Consider the following 20,485-nt stretch of genomic DNA (forward strand, 5'->3'; position numbering starts at 1 on the left):
ATTTAGTTTCCAATAGTTTTTTTTTATTAGTTTTTTAAGTAGTGCAAAAAAAAAAGTGGTGCCGAAAACCCGGGCCGGCACCCTGGCCTGTGGGTCTGGAACATAGAGTATTAAAAGGATAGAGACTGATCTGGTGCGAATGCGGAAGTGCAACCGAGCGCTCAATGTTAAAGCCCAGCTGCACGGGGTTTCATCGTCATGAATCCACGGGTCCGCCTGTAGTCCCTCCTCTTACCACTAGGGCCCAGTGCTTCAACGTTGGAGTGCCTCACTGGCCCCTTGGTCTGGAACTTCCGGGAACCCCTCGGGGGACCCCCACACGGAGTTGCACCACTCACTTCACACGGGTGTGATTTTAGTATTAGTTTTGGTCTATGTAGTCTTTTGAATAAAATGTAGTGTATATAGTCACGTTTTAGCCATCTGAAATGTCTTGGTTTTACCGGTAGTCTAGTTTTAGTTCGACTATAAGTATAATTTTAATATTTACCCATTTTGGGTGGGAACCCCTTTTGGTGTTAGCATTATGCTATGCTTTAGCTATTGAAAAATCTACAAGCTCATCTACAAGCTGACAGGACCAGCTAGCAGACCTACAAGCTTGTAGCGCGCCACTCGGTGGCGCACTATGAGCTTGTAGGTCTGCTATTTTTGAAAAATCGACGGACATAGAAACACAGCTTTTTCAGAAAACTGTCAGGATGTAGAAGACATTTTTAGAATCTGATCTCAGGTCAAAATGGGTTAACGATGTCTCCTCTAGTCATTGGAAAGCACAGTGAGGTGACAGGGAAGGACAGACAGACAGACAGGCATACAAGACAGACAGACATACAAGACAGCCAGACAGTCAGATTGTGTGTGTGTGTGTGCGTGCGTGCATGCGTGCGTGCGTGCGTGCATGCGTGCGTGCGTGCGACATTTTGTTTACTTACAAAGTCGTGTCAGCTTTTTATGAGTACTGTCAAAGAGGTGTGGGTCATTTGAAGTCATTTTTTATGGTTCCGCTCGCTCTCGTAATGAGACCTGCGCTAAGACGGACACACACACGGCTGTGCTGGTCAGCCGTGTGTGTGTGTCTGTGCGCGTGTGCGTGTGTGTGTAGTGTGTGTGTGGGGGAGAGGGAAGGTTAGGTATGTTTGTATGAGTCAGTGGGTGTCTGAATGTGTGTAGGTGTAGGTTTGTGCGTGCATGTGTGTAATTTGTGTCTCTGTGACCGGAGAGCGAGCGTGCGTGCGTGCGTGCGTGCGTGCGTGCGTGTAGTCTTTCATCTTCAAAGAGACGCGACAGGAATCTATAGTGCTTCGTGGACACATAGGAACAGAAAACACACACACACACACACACACACACACACACACACACACACACACACACACACACACACACACACACACCTTGATATCCATACAGTGTCATACAGAAGCATCAAAAGTAGCAGATCCACAAGCTTGTAACGCAGGATATGTTTTTTAATTTGAACCCTGAGAAGTAGCAGTCTTTATATGTGAGGTTTCAGACACAACTTACAGTGCAGTGTCGATTTTGTCGACTAAAACTATGACAAGAAATGTTCGTCAACGACCTTTTTTCACTGACTCAAACTAAATGGAAACAAAAAGTAAGCTATGATGACTAAAATTAACTAAATATATTGACAATTTCGTCAACAAATAAAAACTAGACTATAATGTTAGGAAGGGACTAGTGGACAAGAGATCCAGTATAAGTCATTTTACACTTGGTTGCATGCTGAAAATAGCAGATCTACAAGCACACAACGTGTCGCAGCGCTGTAGATCGGCTATTTTCAGCAAGCGTCAAATCAAGGCCCGCCAAAATACATTTCAGTCGACTAAATGTCATGACTAAATCTACGGTTGACTAAAACTAGACTAAAACATTCCAAAGTGACTAAAATCCGGACTAAAACGAATATGAAAACTATTCAAAAGACTATGACTGAAAACAAAAACACTGTCACAGCAGTGGGGGGGAAAGACAACAAGATTAGATGAAGCAAAGTCCGTCCAGTGTCAAGAAAAAAGCACATATTGTTCATAAAAGGGGATTTGCCGAGTTATTGGGAGAGGATTTTGAGCTCAATGTGGAGGCTGTGGTTTTTGATCAGATTCTAAAAATGTCTTCTACATCCTGACAGTTTTCTGAAAAAGCTATGTTTCTATGTCAGTCGTTCTTCGATTTTTCAAAAATAGCAGACCTACAAGCTCGTAAGCGCGCCACTCGGTGCCACGCTATGAGCTTGTAGATCTGCTATTTTTCAACAGCTAAAGCGTAACATAATGCTTGAAACACCAAAAGGGGTTCCCATTTTGGACGGGAACCCATTTTCGAATGTGTCGCCGTAGCCTTTAAGCACTTTTAACCATTATTTTAAACTTTAGCCGTTGAAAAATGGCAGATCTACAAGCTCATATAGCGCGGCAGAGCTATTTTTGAAAGATCATGAAAATGTGTGCAAATCTACATTCTTTCACAGTGAACGCTTTTAACTCAACTCTTTGCTTCTCATGGGGGGGTCTCTGGAATAACATAGTTTGAGATTGGGGTCCGGGGGCCAATTACATATATTTTTGGGGGTCCTTGACATGAACATGTTTGAGAACGACTGACATAGAAACATGGGTTTATTTCAGAAAACTGTCAGGATTAAGAAGACTTATTTTTAAAGAATTGTCCTCAGGTCTAGATTGGTTGATAAAGACCTTGTTCTACTTGTGAATGTGGGGAGGGGACCTGTCTCTCCTCTCTCTGCCCGTGGTTTGTGAATGTGGGGAGGGGACCTGTCTCTCCTCTCTCTGCCCGTGGCTTGTGAATGTGGGGAGGGGACCTGTCTCTCCTCTCTCTGCCCGTGGCTTGTGAATGTGGGGAGGGGACCTGTCTCTCCTCTCTCTGCCCGTGGCTTGTGAATGTGGGGAGGGGACCTGTCTCTCCTCTCTCTGCCCGTGGTTTGTGAATGTGGGGAGGGGACCTGTCTCTCCTCTCTCTGCCTGTGAATGTGGGGAGGGGACCTGTCTCTCCTCTCTCTGCCCGTGGCTTGTGAATGTGGGGAGGGGACCTGTCTCTTCTCTCTCTGCCCGTGGTTTGTGAATGTGGGGAGGGGACCTGTCTCTCCTCTCTCTGCCTGTGAATGTGGGGAGGGGACCTGTCTCTCCTCTCTCTGCCCGTGGTTTGTGAATGTGGGGAGGGGACCTGTCTCTCCTCTCTCTGCCCGTGGTTTGTGAATGTGGGGAGGGGACCTGTCTCTCGTCTCTCTGCCTGTGAATGTGGGGAGGGGACCTGTCTCTCCTCTCTCTGCCCGTGGTTTGTGAATGTGGGGAGGGGACCTGTCTCTCCTCTCTCTGCCCGTGGTTTGTGAATGTGGGGAGGGGACCTGTCTCTCCTCTCTCTGCCCGTGGTTTGTGAATGTGGGGAGGGGACCTGTCTCCTCTCTCTGCCCGTGGTTTGTGAATGTGGGGAGGGGACCTGTCTCTCCTCTCTCTGCCTGTGAATGTGGGGAGGGGACCTGTCTCTCCTCTCTCTGCCTGTGAATGTGGGGAGGGGACCTGTCTCTCCTCTCTCTGCCTGTGAATGTGGGGAGGGGACCTGTCTCTCCTCTCTCTGCCCATGGTTTGTGAATGTGGGGAGGGGACCTGTCTCTCCTCTCTCTGCCCGTGGCTTGTGAATGTGGGGAGGGGACCTGTCTCTCCTCTCTCTGCCCGTGGTTTGTGAATGTGGGGAGGGGACCTGTCTCTCCTCTCTCTGCCCGTGGCTTGTGAATGTGGGGAGGGGACCTGTCTCTCCTCTCTCTGCCCGTGGCTTGTGAATGTGGGGAGGGGACCTGTCTCTCCTCTCTCTGCCCGTGGTTTGTGAATGTGGGGAGGGGACCTGTCTCTCCTCTCTCTGCCCGTGGTTTGTGAATGTGGGGAGGGGACCTGTCTCTCCTCTCTCTGCCCGTGGTTTGTGAATGTGGGGAGGGGACCTGTCTCTCCTCTCTCTGCCCGTGGTTTGTGAATGTGGGGAGGGGACCTGTCTCTCCTCTCTCTGCCCGTGGCTTGTGAATGTGGGGAGGGGACCTGTCTCTCCTCTCTCTGCCCGTGGTTTGAATGTGGGGAGGGGACCTGTCTCTCCTCTCTCTGCCCGTGGTTTGAATGTGGGGAGGGGACCTGTCTCTCCTCTCTCTGCCCGTGGTTTGTGAATGTGGGGAGGGGACCTGTCTCTCCTCTCTCTGCCTGTGGCTTGTGAATGTGGGGAGGGGACCTGTCTCTCCTCTCTCTGCCCGTGGCTTGTGAATGTGGGGAGGGGACCTGTCTCTCCTCTCTCTGCCCGTGGTTTGTGAATGTGGGGAGGGGACCTGTCTCTCCTCTCTCTGCCTGTGGCTTGTGAATGTGGGGAGGGGACCTGTCTCTCCTCTCTCTGCCCGTGGTTTGTGAATGTGGGGAGGGGACCTGTCTCTCCTCTCTCTGCCCGTGGCTTGTGTGGGGAGGGGACCTGTCTCTCCTCTCTCTGCCCGTGGTTTGTGAATGTGGGGAGGGGACCTGTCTCTCCTCTCTCTGAATGTGGGGAGGGGACCTGTCTCTCCTCTCTCTGAATGTGGGGAGGGGACCGGTCTCTCCTCTCTCTGAATGTGGGGAGGGGACCTGTCTCTCCTCTCTCTGAATGTGGGGAGGGGACCTGTCTCTCCTCTCTCTGCCCGTGGCTTGTGAATGTGGGGAGGGGACCTGTCTCTCCTCTCTCTGCCCGTGGTTTGTGAATGTGGGGAGGGGACCTGTCTCTCCTCTCTCTGCCCGTGGTTTGTGAATGTGGGGAGGGGACCTGTCTCTCCTCTCTCTGCCCGTGGTTTGGTGAATGTGGGGAGGGGACCTGTCTCTCCTCTCTCTGCCCGTGGTTTGTGAATGTGGGGAGGGGACCTGTCTCTCCTCTCTCTGCCTGTGAATGTGGGGAGGGGACCTGTCTCTCCTCTCTCTGCCTGTGAATGTGGGGAGGGGACCTGTCTCTCCTCTCTCTGCCTGTGAATGTGGGGAGGGGACCTGTCTCTCCTCTCTCTGCCTGTGAATGTGGGGAGGGGACCTGTCTCTCCTCTCTCTGCCCGTGGTTTGTCTATAGGCTCTCCTCCTAATGTATACCTATAAGAATTCAACGGTAAAATGATGATGAAAAAGTTACACTTTCCAAAAAAATAAAACTCAAAAGAACAGAACTGACCTAGAGGTTGCAGGAATATTGACTCGTCTGTCTGGAGCTTATAAAGACAGCGTGCGTGCGTGCGTGCGTGCGTGCGTGCGTGCGGTGGACAGTACCTGAGCAAAAATAAATCGAGGAGGGAGACCGCCAATGCGAAAGAATAGTTTGAATGCCATCAAGCAGCTATTTTGACGCAACAATGCATAAATGTACTTTTTACTGCTTGAGTTTTCACTTGAGCGTGTGTGTCGTTTGACGGGAGGAAACCTCTGTATGTCCAAAACCGTTAGTTTGTCAGGATTCAATTTGTGTGACGCTGTACATTATGATCAAGCAGAGCGTTACATTACAAAACAAACAAGCAAAAACCTTCATAATACTGTGTGGATTGTTACGGCATTGGTTCTCAAAGTGAGGGTCCGGGGGCTAGTCCTTGCAGGGTTCCCCGGGGGTCCCCCCAGCAACAGTACTTATATTAATACATAGCATCACAATCATTTTACCCACTTTAACCATTTATATGTTGGCTATTCCAAAAAAAAGTTGATTTATAAGCGGTATTGATGCGAGCTCTGGTTAGTTGAATTAATGAAAGAAAGAAAGAAAGAAAGAAAGAAAGAAAGAAAGAAAGAAAGAAAGAAAGAAAGAAACAAAGAAACAAAGAAACAAAGAGCCGTTGGTCTGGGTTTGCATGTTAAATTTTCATATTAAAACACGGAATACTTACACAGGAAGACAGACAGAAACAGACAGACAGACAGGCAACCACGCACACACATACACACATACAGTATGCACACATGCGCACACTCACACGTTTGTTAGCAGCACTCACCACTAGATGGCGCAGCAGTAGTTAAATGTATGCAATGAGGGTAGCAGACTGTGAAGAGAAGGAAGAGAGATTAGCGGACATCATCACTGGGCAACAAGTCAATCAGGCAATTAATGAATTCATTAATAATGGGCAGCATGCGGCCAATTAACAAGCAATCAAAGTCAGAGTCAGAGTCAACGAGAGAAAGTGAGGTTACAAACTGTACTGGAATGTGTTAACGACTCAATTAAGACATCAATTAATAATGCAGACTCACCGTGTCAATGTGTTAGTTCAAGCCGTTTTGCGACGTGTACGCGTTGCACGTCGACAGTACAGTACTTGCATTATACAAGAGCGATAATTGAGTTGAGCTATCGGTTAATTACAGAACATAATATACAGTATGGGACGTGTTGTTAATTAAGCATTATTATAAACTGTGTTTTGTCAATCTTGTACTCATGCCTGCTGCGTAAATACCAGAGCTAAAACTAAGAAACAAGGCCGCATGAAGGACTGTTTTTGTGTGTGTGTTGCAGGTGTGTGCGTGCGTGCGTACGTGCGTGCGTGCGTGCGTGCGTGCGTGCGTGCGTGCGTGCGTGCGTTATCCCTTCAGACCAAGCGCTTGACTGTGTACTCTGTTGCTCTTTTCACTTCTGTTCTAATACAATCAAATCAATCAAAGATGAAAAACATTCTATAGTTTCACAAGAACGATGGTGTTGTTGACAAAACTCTTAATAAAAAGATATAAGATAAGACCATATTAAAATCCCTTCAAAATCCAATTAACCACATGGAACCAAGTGGCCCTACTATGGCCATATCATATAATAAGCAAACATTTAGTCAAAAAAAAATAGCCAATCTGCAAGCTCACGACACGTTTGAAGATTGGCTATTTTGTCACGAAGAGATTTGGTGTACAGGGGGCAGTGTTGTTTTTGGCAGCACATTTTGATTTTAGTTTTAGTCATTAGTCTCTTGAAAAGTTTTCATTTAGTTTTAGTCACATTTTAGTCACCTGGAATGTCTTAGTGTTAGTCTAATTTTAGTCGACTAAACATCATAAGATTTTAGTCGACTAAATCTACATTTAGTCGACTAAAATGTATTTTGGCGGGCCTTGATGCCGTCGTAATGACTGATTTTACACTTGAAAATTTTCAGCATGAAACCAAGTGTAAAATGACTTATACTGGATCTCTTGTCCACTAGTCCCTTCCTAACATTTTAGTCTAGTTTTTATCTGTTGACGAAATTGTCAATACATTTAGTTTTAGTTTTAGTCATCATAGCTTAGTTTTCATTTAGTTTCCATGTAGTTTTCGTCGATAAACCCGGTTAACAAACTATACTGTAATAGCAGTGGTTCTCAAAGTGGGGCCTGGGGACCCCCAGGGGTCCTTGGTTGGGGTTCCAGGGGGTCCCCAGCAAAAAGAAAGTGTTAATTTTCTTGACTAGCAAATCCCCTGAGGTCCCTACGTAACAGTTTGATTTTTCAAAAATAGCAGACCTACAAGCTCGTAGCGCGCCACTCGGTGGCGCGCTATGAGCTTGTAGATCTGCTATTTTTCAATAGCTAAAGCATAACATAATGCTAACACCAAAAGGGGTTCCCGCCCAAAATGGATTAAGGCAACCGGCCGGTTCCACGCGCTGCACAACTTGCCCTTTTTTAACTTGAGCACCTGCCCCTCTAAATGTCTGTGCACGCCACTGCTGTGTTGTTACCATGAGGGAAATGCATGCTATCTGCCTAACAGACTCGAGAGAGAGAGAGAAAAAGGACAAACCGCAAGGATTTTAATGCCCAAAACAATGCATTCATTTCCACAGCTTTCACAGTGAAATGATTCTGTACATTATTCGGTGATTAACAAGTGGACTAACCACAATGGTGATGGCATCGGCGGATCAGCGATAACATTAACCCATTTTGGGGCGGGAACCCCTTTTGGTGTTTTAAACATTATGTTATAATTTAGCTATTGAAAAATAGCAGATCTACAAGCTCATAGCGCGTGTAGGTCTGCTATTTTTGAAAAATCGTGAAAATGTGGCACAAATCTTTGAATATATATTCTTTCAGAGCGAACGTTTTTAACTCAAATCTCTGGGGTGGTCCCTGGAACAATATATTTTCAGATGGGGGGCGGCGGCCAATTACATATATTTTTGGGTGTCCTTGACATAAAAATGTTTGAGAACCACTGACATAGAAACATGGCTTTTTCAGAAAACTGTCAGGATTTAGTAGACATTTGTAGAATCAGGTCAAAATGGGTTAAAGACAAAGTAGAGATGATAATCTCACAGCTTTCCTGAAGCAGATGTATATGTACGGTATGGTAAACGACACCTGTCAAACGGCCTTCTGTCTGCTGACGTCTAGCCTCGGAAACCCAGACGTTTTTTTTTCCAGGGAGAAAAAAATAAGTCTGGGTCCGAGTCCACTTCAATTCGGCATAGAGTAGCGCAAACATCTCTCACTCTCTGCTGATTTCTGATCGTCTGCACCTTTGACACACACACGCACACATGTAAACGCACACACTCCTCTCTCTCTCTGTCGCTCTAAGTAATTAGTCTCATGTCATGCAGCTGCGCATAGTTTCTCGCGGCGGATCCTGCCGGGAGCTGCCTATGCCATAAAAAGCATAGGTGAGTTCTAGGCTAGCTGACGTCCCTGGCACAAAATAGGCTAAATCAGCAAGCATCTAAATATTCCAGGAAAAAAAGTATACCAATGGTCCCATTTGCATTGTTGCAATAAATGGACATTTCATTTATATTATTTTGTGCACACGGTTAGATTTTTCAGATCCCATTCCAAGTGGCTATATGGCCAAAGTTTGCACGCCCTGGGGTAGGCAACCCAGCCTGGCAGAGACCACATTGCAGACCCATTGGTATCTATAGATCATTCACCCAACTAGAAAAAAAACCTGTATGACCCCTTCCAGTGCCGCCACCTCCATCCCATCCCATCCCACCTGGGTTGTATTTCAACAACAGACTTGTGCCACAGCTTCAGTCAGCAGTTAATTTCCATTCACTTGGGATCAAAACAATCAGCTATAGCTGTGTGTCACATCATACACCAAGATGGCCAGGATCCTATTTGGAATCATCGCAGTGATCGCATCCGTTATGTTGGGTAAGCCGGCCTCATCTTACAATCTTCTTTACTGGCACAAAAATTGAGGGTAGTTTTTTTTGAATGGATGGTTTGTAATCCAGGTCAATGCATGGGCCTTTTAGAATTTAGTAGTAGTTTTTATTGTAGGTGTTTATCAAGGAAAGATTAACAGTTATCACACTGGTGAGTGGCGATCATAATTTTGATATCTTGGTGTTCTTGACTTAACTTTTGTAACAAAAGAGCAGAGAATGTGAAACCTGATTTTTTGAGACACCATATTTGAAGTGTATGAACTATACCTGTCAGAACAGAGAACAAGCAGCACATGTGTTTAAGAACAACTTTAGTTTTTTTCAACCAAGGTTCATGTTTTAGGTTGTTATTACAGAAAGTAAAAGATGAGTGTTAATTATTTTTAATTTGCTGCTTTCTTTCGTTTTATGGATTTTAGCTGTTTTTGACAGGGGGGCGGGGGCATTCGAGCATGGGGCTAAATATGTATTTCTTTACAAAATATTATGGCGATTTATTTTTTTATTATTTACTATAGTCCTAATATACCCCATGAAATTACATCTGGCCACAGAAGATCACAGGATCTACTGAATGTGAAGGTAGCCTACTGGGGGGAAGCCACACTGTGTGTTATGGGCTCAATATGCAGTTTGACACATTCAGTAGATCTCGTGATCTTTTGTGGCCAGATGGAATTTCTTGGGGTTTAGTAGGACTAGAGTAAATAATTTAAAAAAAAATCGCTCTAAAATTTTGTTTTCTCCTAAATTGGTGATAAAAACTAAATTACGTCAATAATCGCTTCAATAGTCTTCTACTAGCTACATTAACCCATTCTGGGCGGGAACCCCTTTTGGTGTTTTAAGCGTTACGTTAAACTTTAGCTATTGAAAAATAGCAGATCTACAAGCTTGTAGGTCTGCTACTTTTTTTTTAAATCGTTAAAATGTGCCTCAAATCTTTCAGAAAATTGTCATGATTTAAAAAACTTTTTTTTGTTAATTTCGACGTCAGGCCTGAATGGGTTAATAGATTAATGATTTTTGTTTATTGTTCCATGTTGATTTGTTTTCATAAATAATTAAATAACTGAAAATAGCATAATGAAATTCATAAAATGTGTATAGCCTATACATACAGTACCTTTATTCCTAGTATAAAAGGTGTCCATGATGTTCTGATGTGAAACTATAACTCCATCCAAATTTCCATTATTTTAGTGGACAGTCTGACCTGCAACAGTTGCAGTTTCGGTCTTCTGGGCAAATGCTACTACAATTCTGCAGAGGTCTCCTGTACCCAGAATAGCACGGAAGTCTGTTTTACTGCTACAGCAAGTAAGTCCTACCATCCTCATCAATGTCTCTGAGTCTGATCCATACATCATTCATAGACGTTCATGCCTGAGAGACAGTCACTTTTAATTACCGTTTCACTTCTTCACGCATTCACACGCACAGTAAAATCCTGCTAATGTAATGCAGACGGCACACAGCACATGAGTACATGTTTATAATAGTTATAAAGGTTATAATAGTTTTGTTTTTTTCATTATAGTTTTAGTTAGTTTTGGCTTTTTTTTCCTAATTCAGTTCGTTTTAGTTAGTGTTTAGAGTGGGTTTGCTAGTTTTCATTTAGTTTTTATTTTGGTGAAATGCTTAGTTTTAGTTTAGTTTTAGTTTAGTTATAGTTTAGTTTTAGTTTTTTAAACTAAAAAACTATAACTAAAACTATAAAAACTAAAACTATAACTAAGGGTATTTTTTCTATAATGTCAGTTAGTTTTGTGAACACACAATACAGTTTCAGTGTAGTTATCGTTTTTAATTTATTTTTATTTTTTATTTAGTTTCAGTTAACTAAAATGTTTTTTTAATTCGTTTTTTAGTTCGTTTTAGTTAAAGGAGCATTCAGTGATTTGGGTGATTTGGAAAACCACCCAGTCCGCCACGGTAACAAAATGTGCACATGCACGCTCTACAGTGGGGGGAAGTGCAACAGGCCAACAGCATGTGCACCAAGGCCCACCCCCACTCGATCATGATTGGAGGAAGGCCCCACTCATCCTGATTGGATGAAGGTTTTGCCACCCGCCACCAAAACTGAAACTAGGGTTTTTTTTACCCCAGGGGCTCACTGGGGACAGGGAGGAACTCCTTATATGGTCAGCACACTCTATAGTAGGGAGGATTATCCAGAAAAAAAGAAAAAATAAGTGATATTTGAATTAGGTCAAATCACTGAATATACCTTTAACTTTTATAAATCACATTGGCTCATCATCTCTCTGTGTTTCTTGTGTCCAGCATTCCCCAGCATCTCTTCCAGCTTCAGTGGTTTCAGAACTATGGGCTGCAGGGGGACCTCCGGATGCAATGCCACTACCAACGCCACCCTGCTTACCATCACCTACGAGACCCAGATCGACTGTTGCTCCACTGATAAATGCAACAGCGGAGCTCCCACGACTAGAGATGCTCCGATACCATTATTTGGGGTCGATACCGATATCCGATATTTTATTAATAAATCGGCCGATTCCGATTCCGATACCGATATATATTTATTTTTTATTTGTTTTATTTTGGTTGCCAGGTTTATTAAAACCTGGCAACCCGTGCCCGCTGACCTGATTTCAATTGATTGAAGTATTTATTAAGTTTGCAGAATTAAAGTACATTTCAGATTACAGTATGTCTTCTGTCTTGTGTTTGATGAATTGAACATGGTGGACCCTCTTGTAAACAAGTGTAATGCTTAATTGGGTCGTCCACTCACAGTTAACAGCCTTTGTATTGAGTTTGTGCTTGAAATGTACTGTAATTCTGCAAACTGTTAATAAATATTTCAATCAATGATCTCTCTTACCCATACCATAATGATGACACTGATTTGTTGCAGTTTGCACGGCCTTTATTAAACAATCAACATTTCCAAACACGTTTGATGCAAAGTTTAGCTATTAAATCCACCTTTGCCAGGGATAATTTTATTTACCTTAGACTAGTTGATCCCCCGTTGCTGGGTAACGCTTGCTTCCACTATGGAGGCGGGCGATTCTTCCTCAAATGTTTTCCCTCCGTCCACTTCCATTATAAGCGGATTAAGCGCGATCTTTAGTAGTGTTTTTCTCTTAATTGAAGATCAGATTGAGGTGATATGGGGTTGTTTAGTGAATTCGGCACAAACAAGGGACTAAATTATTTTCGCTCCTATGCCACCAAAATGTGGAACGCCCTACCAACTGTCATTAAGACATGCGAATCCCTTGACTCTTTCAAAACCGCTCTCAAAGGGCACCTACGGACGGCTGCAATTCGAAACTGGCCCCTGTAAAATCGGAATCCCTCAAACACGAACGCAAGGACAACACAAGAGACGGTCGCGGCCACACAGCCAACTCAAGGTATGGCCACTGAGCCGAATTGGGGACCCAACGCAAGGACAACACAAGAGACGGTCACGGCCACACAGCCAACTCAAGGTACGGCCACGGAGCCGACTTGGGGACCCAACGCAGCTCCTCCAAGGAAAAAAAACAAATTAACGGAGCTGAACGTGAATCCCCCCCACCGCCCACCCCTTTTTTTCCCCTCACTGTATATGTTTCTTTTCCCTTTTTACCTCCTTTATGATGAATTCCTGTTCTGTCTATAGAAGTGTCTATTTGTACGTCTCTAAATGTTTTGATGATTTGAACATGGTGGACCCTATTGGAAACAAGTGTAATGCTTAATTGGGTCGTCCACTCACAGTTAACAGCCTTTGTATTGAGTTTGTGCTTGAAATGTACTGTAATTCTGCAAACTGTTAATAAATTCTTCAATCAATCAATCAATCAATCAATAGGAGCTCAATCATAAATCAGCGCGACTAGCAAATAAGCGCTTCTGATACTAGATGTCATGTAACGTTGTTGACAAAGTTACCAGAAGAGGAGCAGAAATGGCAGACTAGAGTACTTCCGTTGAAATCAAGCAGAGCTGTCGCGTCGCTCCAGTCTGGCTAAATCCCTGGCAAGGGCGCCATCTAGCGCTGCTAAATGGTGGCACTGGCATGTAATTAATCTCACCTCTTGGAACAGGATCGAGGGAGCTCAAAAAAATATTCAGTACAGTATCAGGCAGCTTTATGCTTCAATAAACAAATGATACTACTACAGTAACTAAACAGTTACAGTTTTCAAACAAACAACAGCTTAAACTAGACCACCTGAAAGTTTTTGAAACAGTAGTAGTAGAGTAGTAGAAATTGGCCTGGGACATTCCATAGTATCATCTATGATGATAATGGCATTGCCATTTGCTACATTATGGATAGATTTTGAACCTCAGTCCCAATATGAATTTAACTTTTCTTTTTTTTTTACAAGGTGCATCATTCAAAATTTAAGTATGACTCAGTCACTCTGAACAGTTGAATTATCAGACCCATCTTTCTACCTACATGAGGTATATCAAAATGAAACAAATACCTGGAATATTTCAACGGTAAGCTTAAATGAGGTAGCAAAAAACAATATCTGAACTTATTAACTCCCTTAAGTTCCAATCTTACAGGAAACTGAGTAAAGAGTAAACCGAAACTTTACTCTAAAAGAAAACGGTGTAATAAAATAAACGAACTGCAGTGCAGTCCCAAAAAATCCCAATATCAATTATCAATTCACATTTGTCATACTCATAAAGTGCATTTGCCATAAGGCACATTAAGACAAAATCAAAAACAAAATTAAATATCAATGACATTCACATTTGGACTTACCAAAATAGACTTGACCTAAGGTGCATTAAAAGAAAATATCAGCTGCACTTGCAATGACATTCAAATAAAATGAATAAAATAAAATAAATGAATGCCAGGTAGTCGGTAGACCAAATCCTACCGGCGTTTTCTAGTCTACTCTAAAGGCTTGAGCCTTGCCCTTGAGCTTGAGCTAAGCGTTGGCTTTTCAGGAACATGGGCAAATTCACCTTTGTGAATATGAGCATCTCTGCATTCTTGGAGGTCAACCTATTTCTTTTTTCGTCAATAATTTGTGCCGCTGTGCTGCATGGCGCCCCAAGGTACACCCGTGCTGCTCTAGCAAGCGCTGGAAAACGCTTCTCTCTCTGCCAATAAGCGAAGGGGGATTGCTTTAGACCGATCGTTTTCTCACTTAGATACATATTCATCTGAAATGCTATGGACTCGCCGTCGTTGTCAGCGGCCTGTTCCTGACTTCCTAAAATTGCTGAATACATCTCATACAAGGCTGATCGTCGCTGGACTTTGGGGACGGGCTCTGCAGCTGTCTCGTCTGCGTCACTGTGGTCTGGGTCTTCCAAGATGGCATCTGGCTCTGCTGGCAGTGCTGGCACTGGCTCTGCTGGCTCTGGCTGTGGTGGTTCTAGTCTATCCGGGTTTGAAGCAAGCTTAGTGAGAACTTGGGAAAGCAACTGCCGTGCATGGCCTTTGTGATCCTCTGTGAAGAACCCATCCTTAAACCTTTCATTGAGAAAATAAAACGTTACATTAGTGACAGTGTCATATATTGATTACCTAACCACTAGAGGGCAATGCAAACCAATGCATATTAGTTATGTGACCAACAGTGAATAAACAAATATTAACATTATTTATTTATTAATTGACGGGATGTCGGCTGAGCTGAGCAAATAAATAATATATATGCGTATATAAAATTGACGGGATGTCGGCTGAGCTGAGCAAATAAATAATATATATGCGTATATAATTTAGCCAATAGTAATTTTAATTGATTATGTTTTGTTACTGTTGTGCTCACCTCGGATCAAGGATTGTAGCCAGGATGTAGAGGGGCTCTTTCACAATGTCTCTGAATCTCTTTTTGACGGCGTTGCACAGTGTTTCTTTGGCTGTTTGGACTCCTCTGTCGGAATCATCTGGTGTCTCGAGGAGAAGAGTCAGTGCTGCGATGGCTGGGATAACATCAGCTGCTGTGGCTATTCCTTTGGAGATGTCATTTGTAGTCTCTTCGAAAGGTGTGAGGAGAACCGCTAGATTTTCCAACAGCTTCCACTGGTGTGTGGTGAATTCACATGGCAATGTAGTGTAGTCTGGTGCATGGGACAGCAATGCCCGCTTTGTTCGAGTAATGACTGTGCCATGTAGAAAGAACTGTTCCAGCGGGTTTCTACGTCTTGTTGCAATCTCTTCGGCACTTGGCCCATCTCTCTCTGGATGTCTTGAAGACGTCCATACGCCAAAGGGGAGTGTTTGAAATGGCCAACAATGCGTCTCCCTATAGCCAGTATGTCAATGATGGCGCGCTGTGACAGAAGTCCATCTTTAATAGCAAGCTGTAGGGTGTGTGCCATACAGGGTAAGCTGGGGAGCTTCGCATCTTTCATGGCCTTTTCCATATTTTTGGCATTATCCCGAAGGATCACCTGCACTTTCTCCTTCGGTATGCTCCAAGCTTCAAACATGGTCTTGTATGTCTCTGCCAAAGCAAGAGCAGTGTGTGAGCCAGCAAACTCTTGTGAGTGGAGAACGGCGCTCTGAAGTACAAAGTTTTCATCCACCCACTGTGCGGTGAGACTTAGCATTGACATGGGCGATACACTAGAACTCCAAATATCCGAAGTAAAACTGATGGCTGTGGCACCGTGTTTCATAAGACTGTCAATGTGGCTGTAAATGGCATCGTACAACTCGGGCAAAGCCTTGTCGGTGAAATACTTGCGTCCTGGTATGGTGTACCGTGGCTCCAAGTGTGATACAAGCCGTATGAAACCCGCATCATCCACGACTGATAGTGGCTGCTGATCCAGCGCAATGAATTGCATGACTTTCTTATGTATGGTTTTTGCTTTTTTGCTGTCGTGAGGGAAAGGCTCGACGGATTTAAACGCTGCTTTAACCGTCATCTGTGTGTGCTTCTTTTCTTCTGAAACGTCTGGTTTTGCAGCCTGTTTCGCTTCGCTTAGCCTTATGTATTCAACATGCTCGTCGCCGTGTGTAGTCGCCAAGTGCTTTCTCAAGTTGCTTGTGTTAAAATTCTTTGGTAGATTACCTCCACGTGGGACATTTTCTCCACACGTGTTGCAAACTGCATATTTTGGGTCTGTATCTGACACAACGAAAAACTGCCAAACGAGAGACATTGCTGCTAATGTTGTAAATTACGCGTAGCTATAATCTGTGCGGGTCTCGTGTCGTTGCTGCTTGCTGTTTTTCTTTTTTTACTTCCTCATTGGAAGCCCGCTTGTGGAATGGAATGTAGCAGACTCTAGTAGCAGACTCAGACTCTACTAGTGGCTCACAGAGCGCCAGATCGGTGCCTTAGTAAAATGGCACACTAACGGCGCAGCTTTTAGCCTTTTATATCGGTTTTGCGGATCGGTGAATTTTAGACCACCGATCCGATCCGATATATCGGAGATCGGCCGATATAAATCGGCGACCGATATATCGGAGCATCTCTACCCACGACCAAGCTGTCCCTGACTGCCACTCTTGCCGCAGCCGTCCTAGCCTCTGTCTGGGGAACCACCATGATTTATTAGTCACTAAACTGGATTTTTTGTTTGTTATTTATCTGTTGTTACTGTTGAACTTTTGGGACAAAATGAAGGAGAAGAAATAAAGAAAGTTTTTCTAAGTTGTATTACTGTGTTTATTTATTTTTTCCACATATGGAAATTAATATTAACATTGTCTCTCCTATATAATCTAACTATAATTCACTCAATGTCTGTCTGTCTGTCTGTCTGTCTGTCTGTCTGTCTGTCTGTCACATCGTAGCTCCTCCCTGCCTGCACCACTCACTCCCACTTTTCACACAGGCATATTACGGAGGTCTTAACGAAGCCCTTTTTTCAATTTAACAAGAATGTCCCATTTCACAAGTTCAAAATGTGTACAAAATGTGTACAAAAAGAGCATAATGGTTCATATGTTAATGTGCCGTTAATTAAACACGTATGGTGAGCATAAATATTAATATTTATTGTAAAAAAAAAAAGGAAGGCTATGAAGACGGCTGATTAAATTAATCACGAGTCGTGTTTGGTTTAGGTATGTCAGAAAGAAAAATCGCTGACAAAACAGTCAATATACTGTGGAATATACCGTCAAAGCTTTGCAGTGACTGTGGTACACACCTGAATCAAAATGTGCCCGTTATTACTTTTATTAGCTGCAGCTGTGTTTACCTTGTTATGACACGCCATTAAGCAAATGTTACGGAGCTACGTAGAAAAGAATACACAGGGCTGCACTCTTGCAGGTCAAACGCCAGAGCAAATAAAAGTGTTGTACTTGTTTTCTTTCGCACCCTTTGCTTTACTGAAGCATGGTGGTTAAAAAAAAAGAAAAGAAAAAAAAAGTCTCTTTTGGAAAGGAGGAAAAAGCCTGCAGCTCCGTGGAAAAGATAAACGTAAAGGCGTAGTGTGAAATGAAAAATAAGTTTTTCACACTTTTAGACTATATCCGTGGACATCATTATGGGCATACCCAACAATGGATGCAAACAAATGGGCAAATTCTCTTTTCTGTGTTTTTTTATATCAAAAGTCCATCGTTTCTTTTTTACCAGCTGCTTCGTAGAAGCGGCAGGTTAGTGTTTACCTGGGAAACTTGCGACCGGTAGACGGACACCGCTATAGTCTTTCTGCTGAGTGTTGCCAAGTCTGCATATTTCCAGCCTAACGTGGATTCATCCACAGTTGCTTGCCTGGTTTGGTTTTTGGAGGCTGCTTAGCTTATTTCTGTCACGACCCATAACATCCCATCGTCTGCACGGCATAGTCTAGTCGAGCAGTTCTGATTGGCTGCCTCGTCTCCAGCCATGTTGCCTCAGAATTCTTTAGGGTCACTAATTTGAGCATAACAGCGGAGCGCAGCTAAAAAGTGGCATAACGTCAGCAGCAGACCCACAGATAATAAAAATGCAGCTGGTAATTAATTTATTTAATCAATTTGGGCTTGTTTAAATTACTTCCTGAAAACGAAAACGTGCTGCGTGATGACGTGTAGAGACACACATCAATAAAAGCCAATAAAAATGAAGCTCACCAGTTTGATTCCCATGCTTCTTGTTCTCCTCCACACAGCTGGTTTTGATTAAAGAACTACTGTACCAGACTGTATTACTTGTTTTAAACTTAATCATCACGCTAAAATATGTATATAGGTTGTGTATAGGTTAGAAATAATCTGCTGGCTTTCCCCCAAGTCTCTCTGTCACTTGGTTTACAAACGAAATTCACACGGAGGAAGTCACAGACCCCATAGCCTGGAGGGATGTGACGCTCTGATTGGTTCAGAAACTTCCGAGCCAGCGTTTGAACTAAGCTGAAACTTCAAATTAAAATGTCCACCATTTCCGTTTCCCTACACCTTTAAGCGGGAAGACAATATATGACATTCCGTTGAATATGAAAGATTATTTGATTTATTGATATCAAACAAAAAACTAAAACAAAACTAAAAAACAAAAAATACTAAAATACTAAAACTAAAACAATACACATGCGCGCTGCTGTTCACTTCCTTGTTTACGGCTCAGAAAGAATGCCTCGTATCTCCTAATCGAGAGAACTCTCCGTGGTTTTGACCAGAAAGGGCATACTCTCGTTTGGAATATCAACTGTTTCCGCGCCGGGCCAGAGAAACCGAGATTAGCCCATTTTGGGCGGGAACCCCTTTTGGTGTTAGCATTATGTTATGCTTTAGCTATTGCAAAATAGCAGATCTACCAGCTTGTAGGTCTGCTATTTGTTTTTAATCGTATCGTAAAATCAATCGTAAACATAATCGTTTTTTAAAAATATTTATTGGATAGGATTTAGAAGATTTTTTTTTTATTTTGAGGTCAGGCCTAAATGGGTTAACTTACCTTTGCAATCGATGCCATGCTCGGCATCCCGAGATTTGTTTTATTCCCCATAATCCAGTGGAAAAAAATGAAATAAGTAGCATCCGTTAGCGGACGGTGACGTTTACCTAAAAACGGCCAAAATACTCGCGTGCACGCTCATGCACGCACACTCGCGGTCTTTATGTGCATTATGGATCGTAATGTGCACAAAATGCGATATTCGGCGCTTGATTAGACCTTAGATTGACTTAGTTATCGCTAGTAATAGTCACAACCCGCTTGTGTAGTCAGTTATCGCTTGAAATAGTCATCCACGCACTAATATCATCCCGGTTAGACTACTGTAATGCCCTCTACACTGGGATTAGTCAGTCATCCCTGTCCCGTCTACAACTTGTTCAAAATGCAGCAGCCAGACTCCTGACCAGCACCAGAAAGAGAGATCACATCACCCCTGTCCTGGCCTCTCTCCACTGGCTGCCGGTCCGGTTCCGAATCCAGTTCAAAACCCTCCTGTTTGTATACAAAGCCCTTAATTGGCTGGCCCCCTCCTACATCACCGACCTCCTATCCTACCCCCCCTCTACCAGGACCCTCAGGTCAGCAGACAGGGGTCTCTTAGGGGTTCCGCACACCAAAAAGAGGCTCAGGGGCGACCGCGCCTTTGCTGTCGCAGCCCCCACACTGTGGAACAACATTCCCCTCGCCGTTAGGTCTGCGCCCTCCGTTGAGTCTTTTAAATCACAACTTAAAACATTTTTATATTCACAAGCCTTTGCACCACTGACATGATCTTGCACCTTTCCTTTTTAGATTACTTTGTCCTATTTGCCTGTTTTTTTTTTTTACTATTGACGTCTTCTGCACTGAATTGTACTGTATTGTATTGTATTGCATTTTATTGTATTGTATTGTATTCCACTATATTCTGCCTTGTGAAGCACTTTGGTACAATGAGAGTTGTTTTTAAATGTGCTATATAAATAAATTTGATTTGATTTGATTTGATTTAGTATAGAAAGGCCTAGAACCACTACTGTGACCTGGCCGACTTTCACGTCCGGTTCAAAGTGACGTCAACATCCGGTAGGTTTTGGGACTACTATTGTAAATACGGCTGGCACTGGGCAAGGACCCCATCGTGTGGCCATTTTTGGTACGGCACTTAACCCATTTTGACCTTAGATCAGATTAAAAAAAATGTCTTCTACATCTTGACAGTTTTCTGAAAAAGCTATGTTCCTATGTCAGTCGTTCTTCGATTTTTCAAAAATAGCAGACCTACTCGGTGGCGCGCTATGAGCTTGTAGATCTGCTATTTTTCAATAGCTAAAGCATAACATAATGCTAACACCAAAAGGGGTTCCCGCCCAAAAATGGGTTAATGCTTCTAGAGAGACTTTAGCGTGACCATCGCGAGGTAAGCATGGAACATTATGCCTACTGGTTTTTGGTGGGGAACTCAAATCTTTGC

The 20,485-nt window shown here is 43.5% G+C and overlaps 1 protein-coding gene across 1 annotated transcript in view; it reads right to left on the reverse strand.

The window, feature by feature from the left end:
* Nucleotides 1-20,485, reverse strand: part of adgrg6 (adhesion G protein-coupled receptor G6) — a gene marked incomplete at its 5' end in the record, with an annotated part of 167,576 nt that overhangs the window by 122,245 nt on the left and 24,846 nt on the right. The window contains one exon of the mRNA XM_079526453.1: nt 6,020-6,067. Coding sequence (XP_079382579.1) covers nt 6,020-6,067 — 48 coding nt within the window. The remainder of the gene's footprint in view (nt 1-6,019; nt 6,068-20,485) is intronic.

The sequence above is a fragment of the Electrona antarctica genome, assembly GCF_951216825.1.
Source record: "Electrona antarctica genome assembly, chromosome: 17".
Classification (NCBI taxonomy): domain Eukaryota; kingdom Metazoa; phylum Chordata; class Actinopteri; order Myctophiformes; family Myctophidae; genus Electrona; species Electrona antarctica.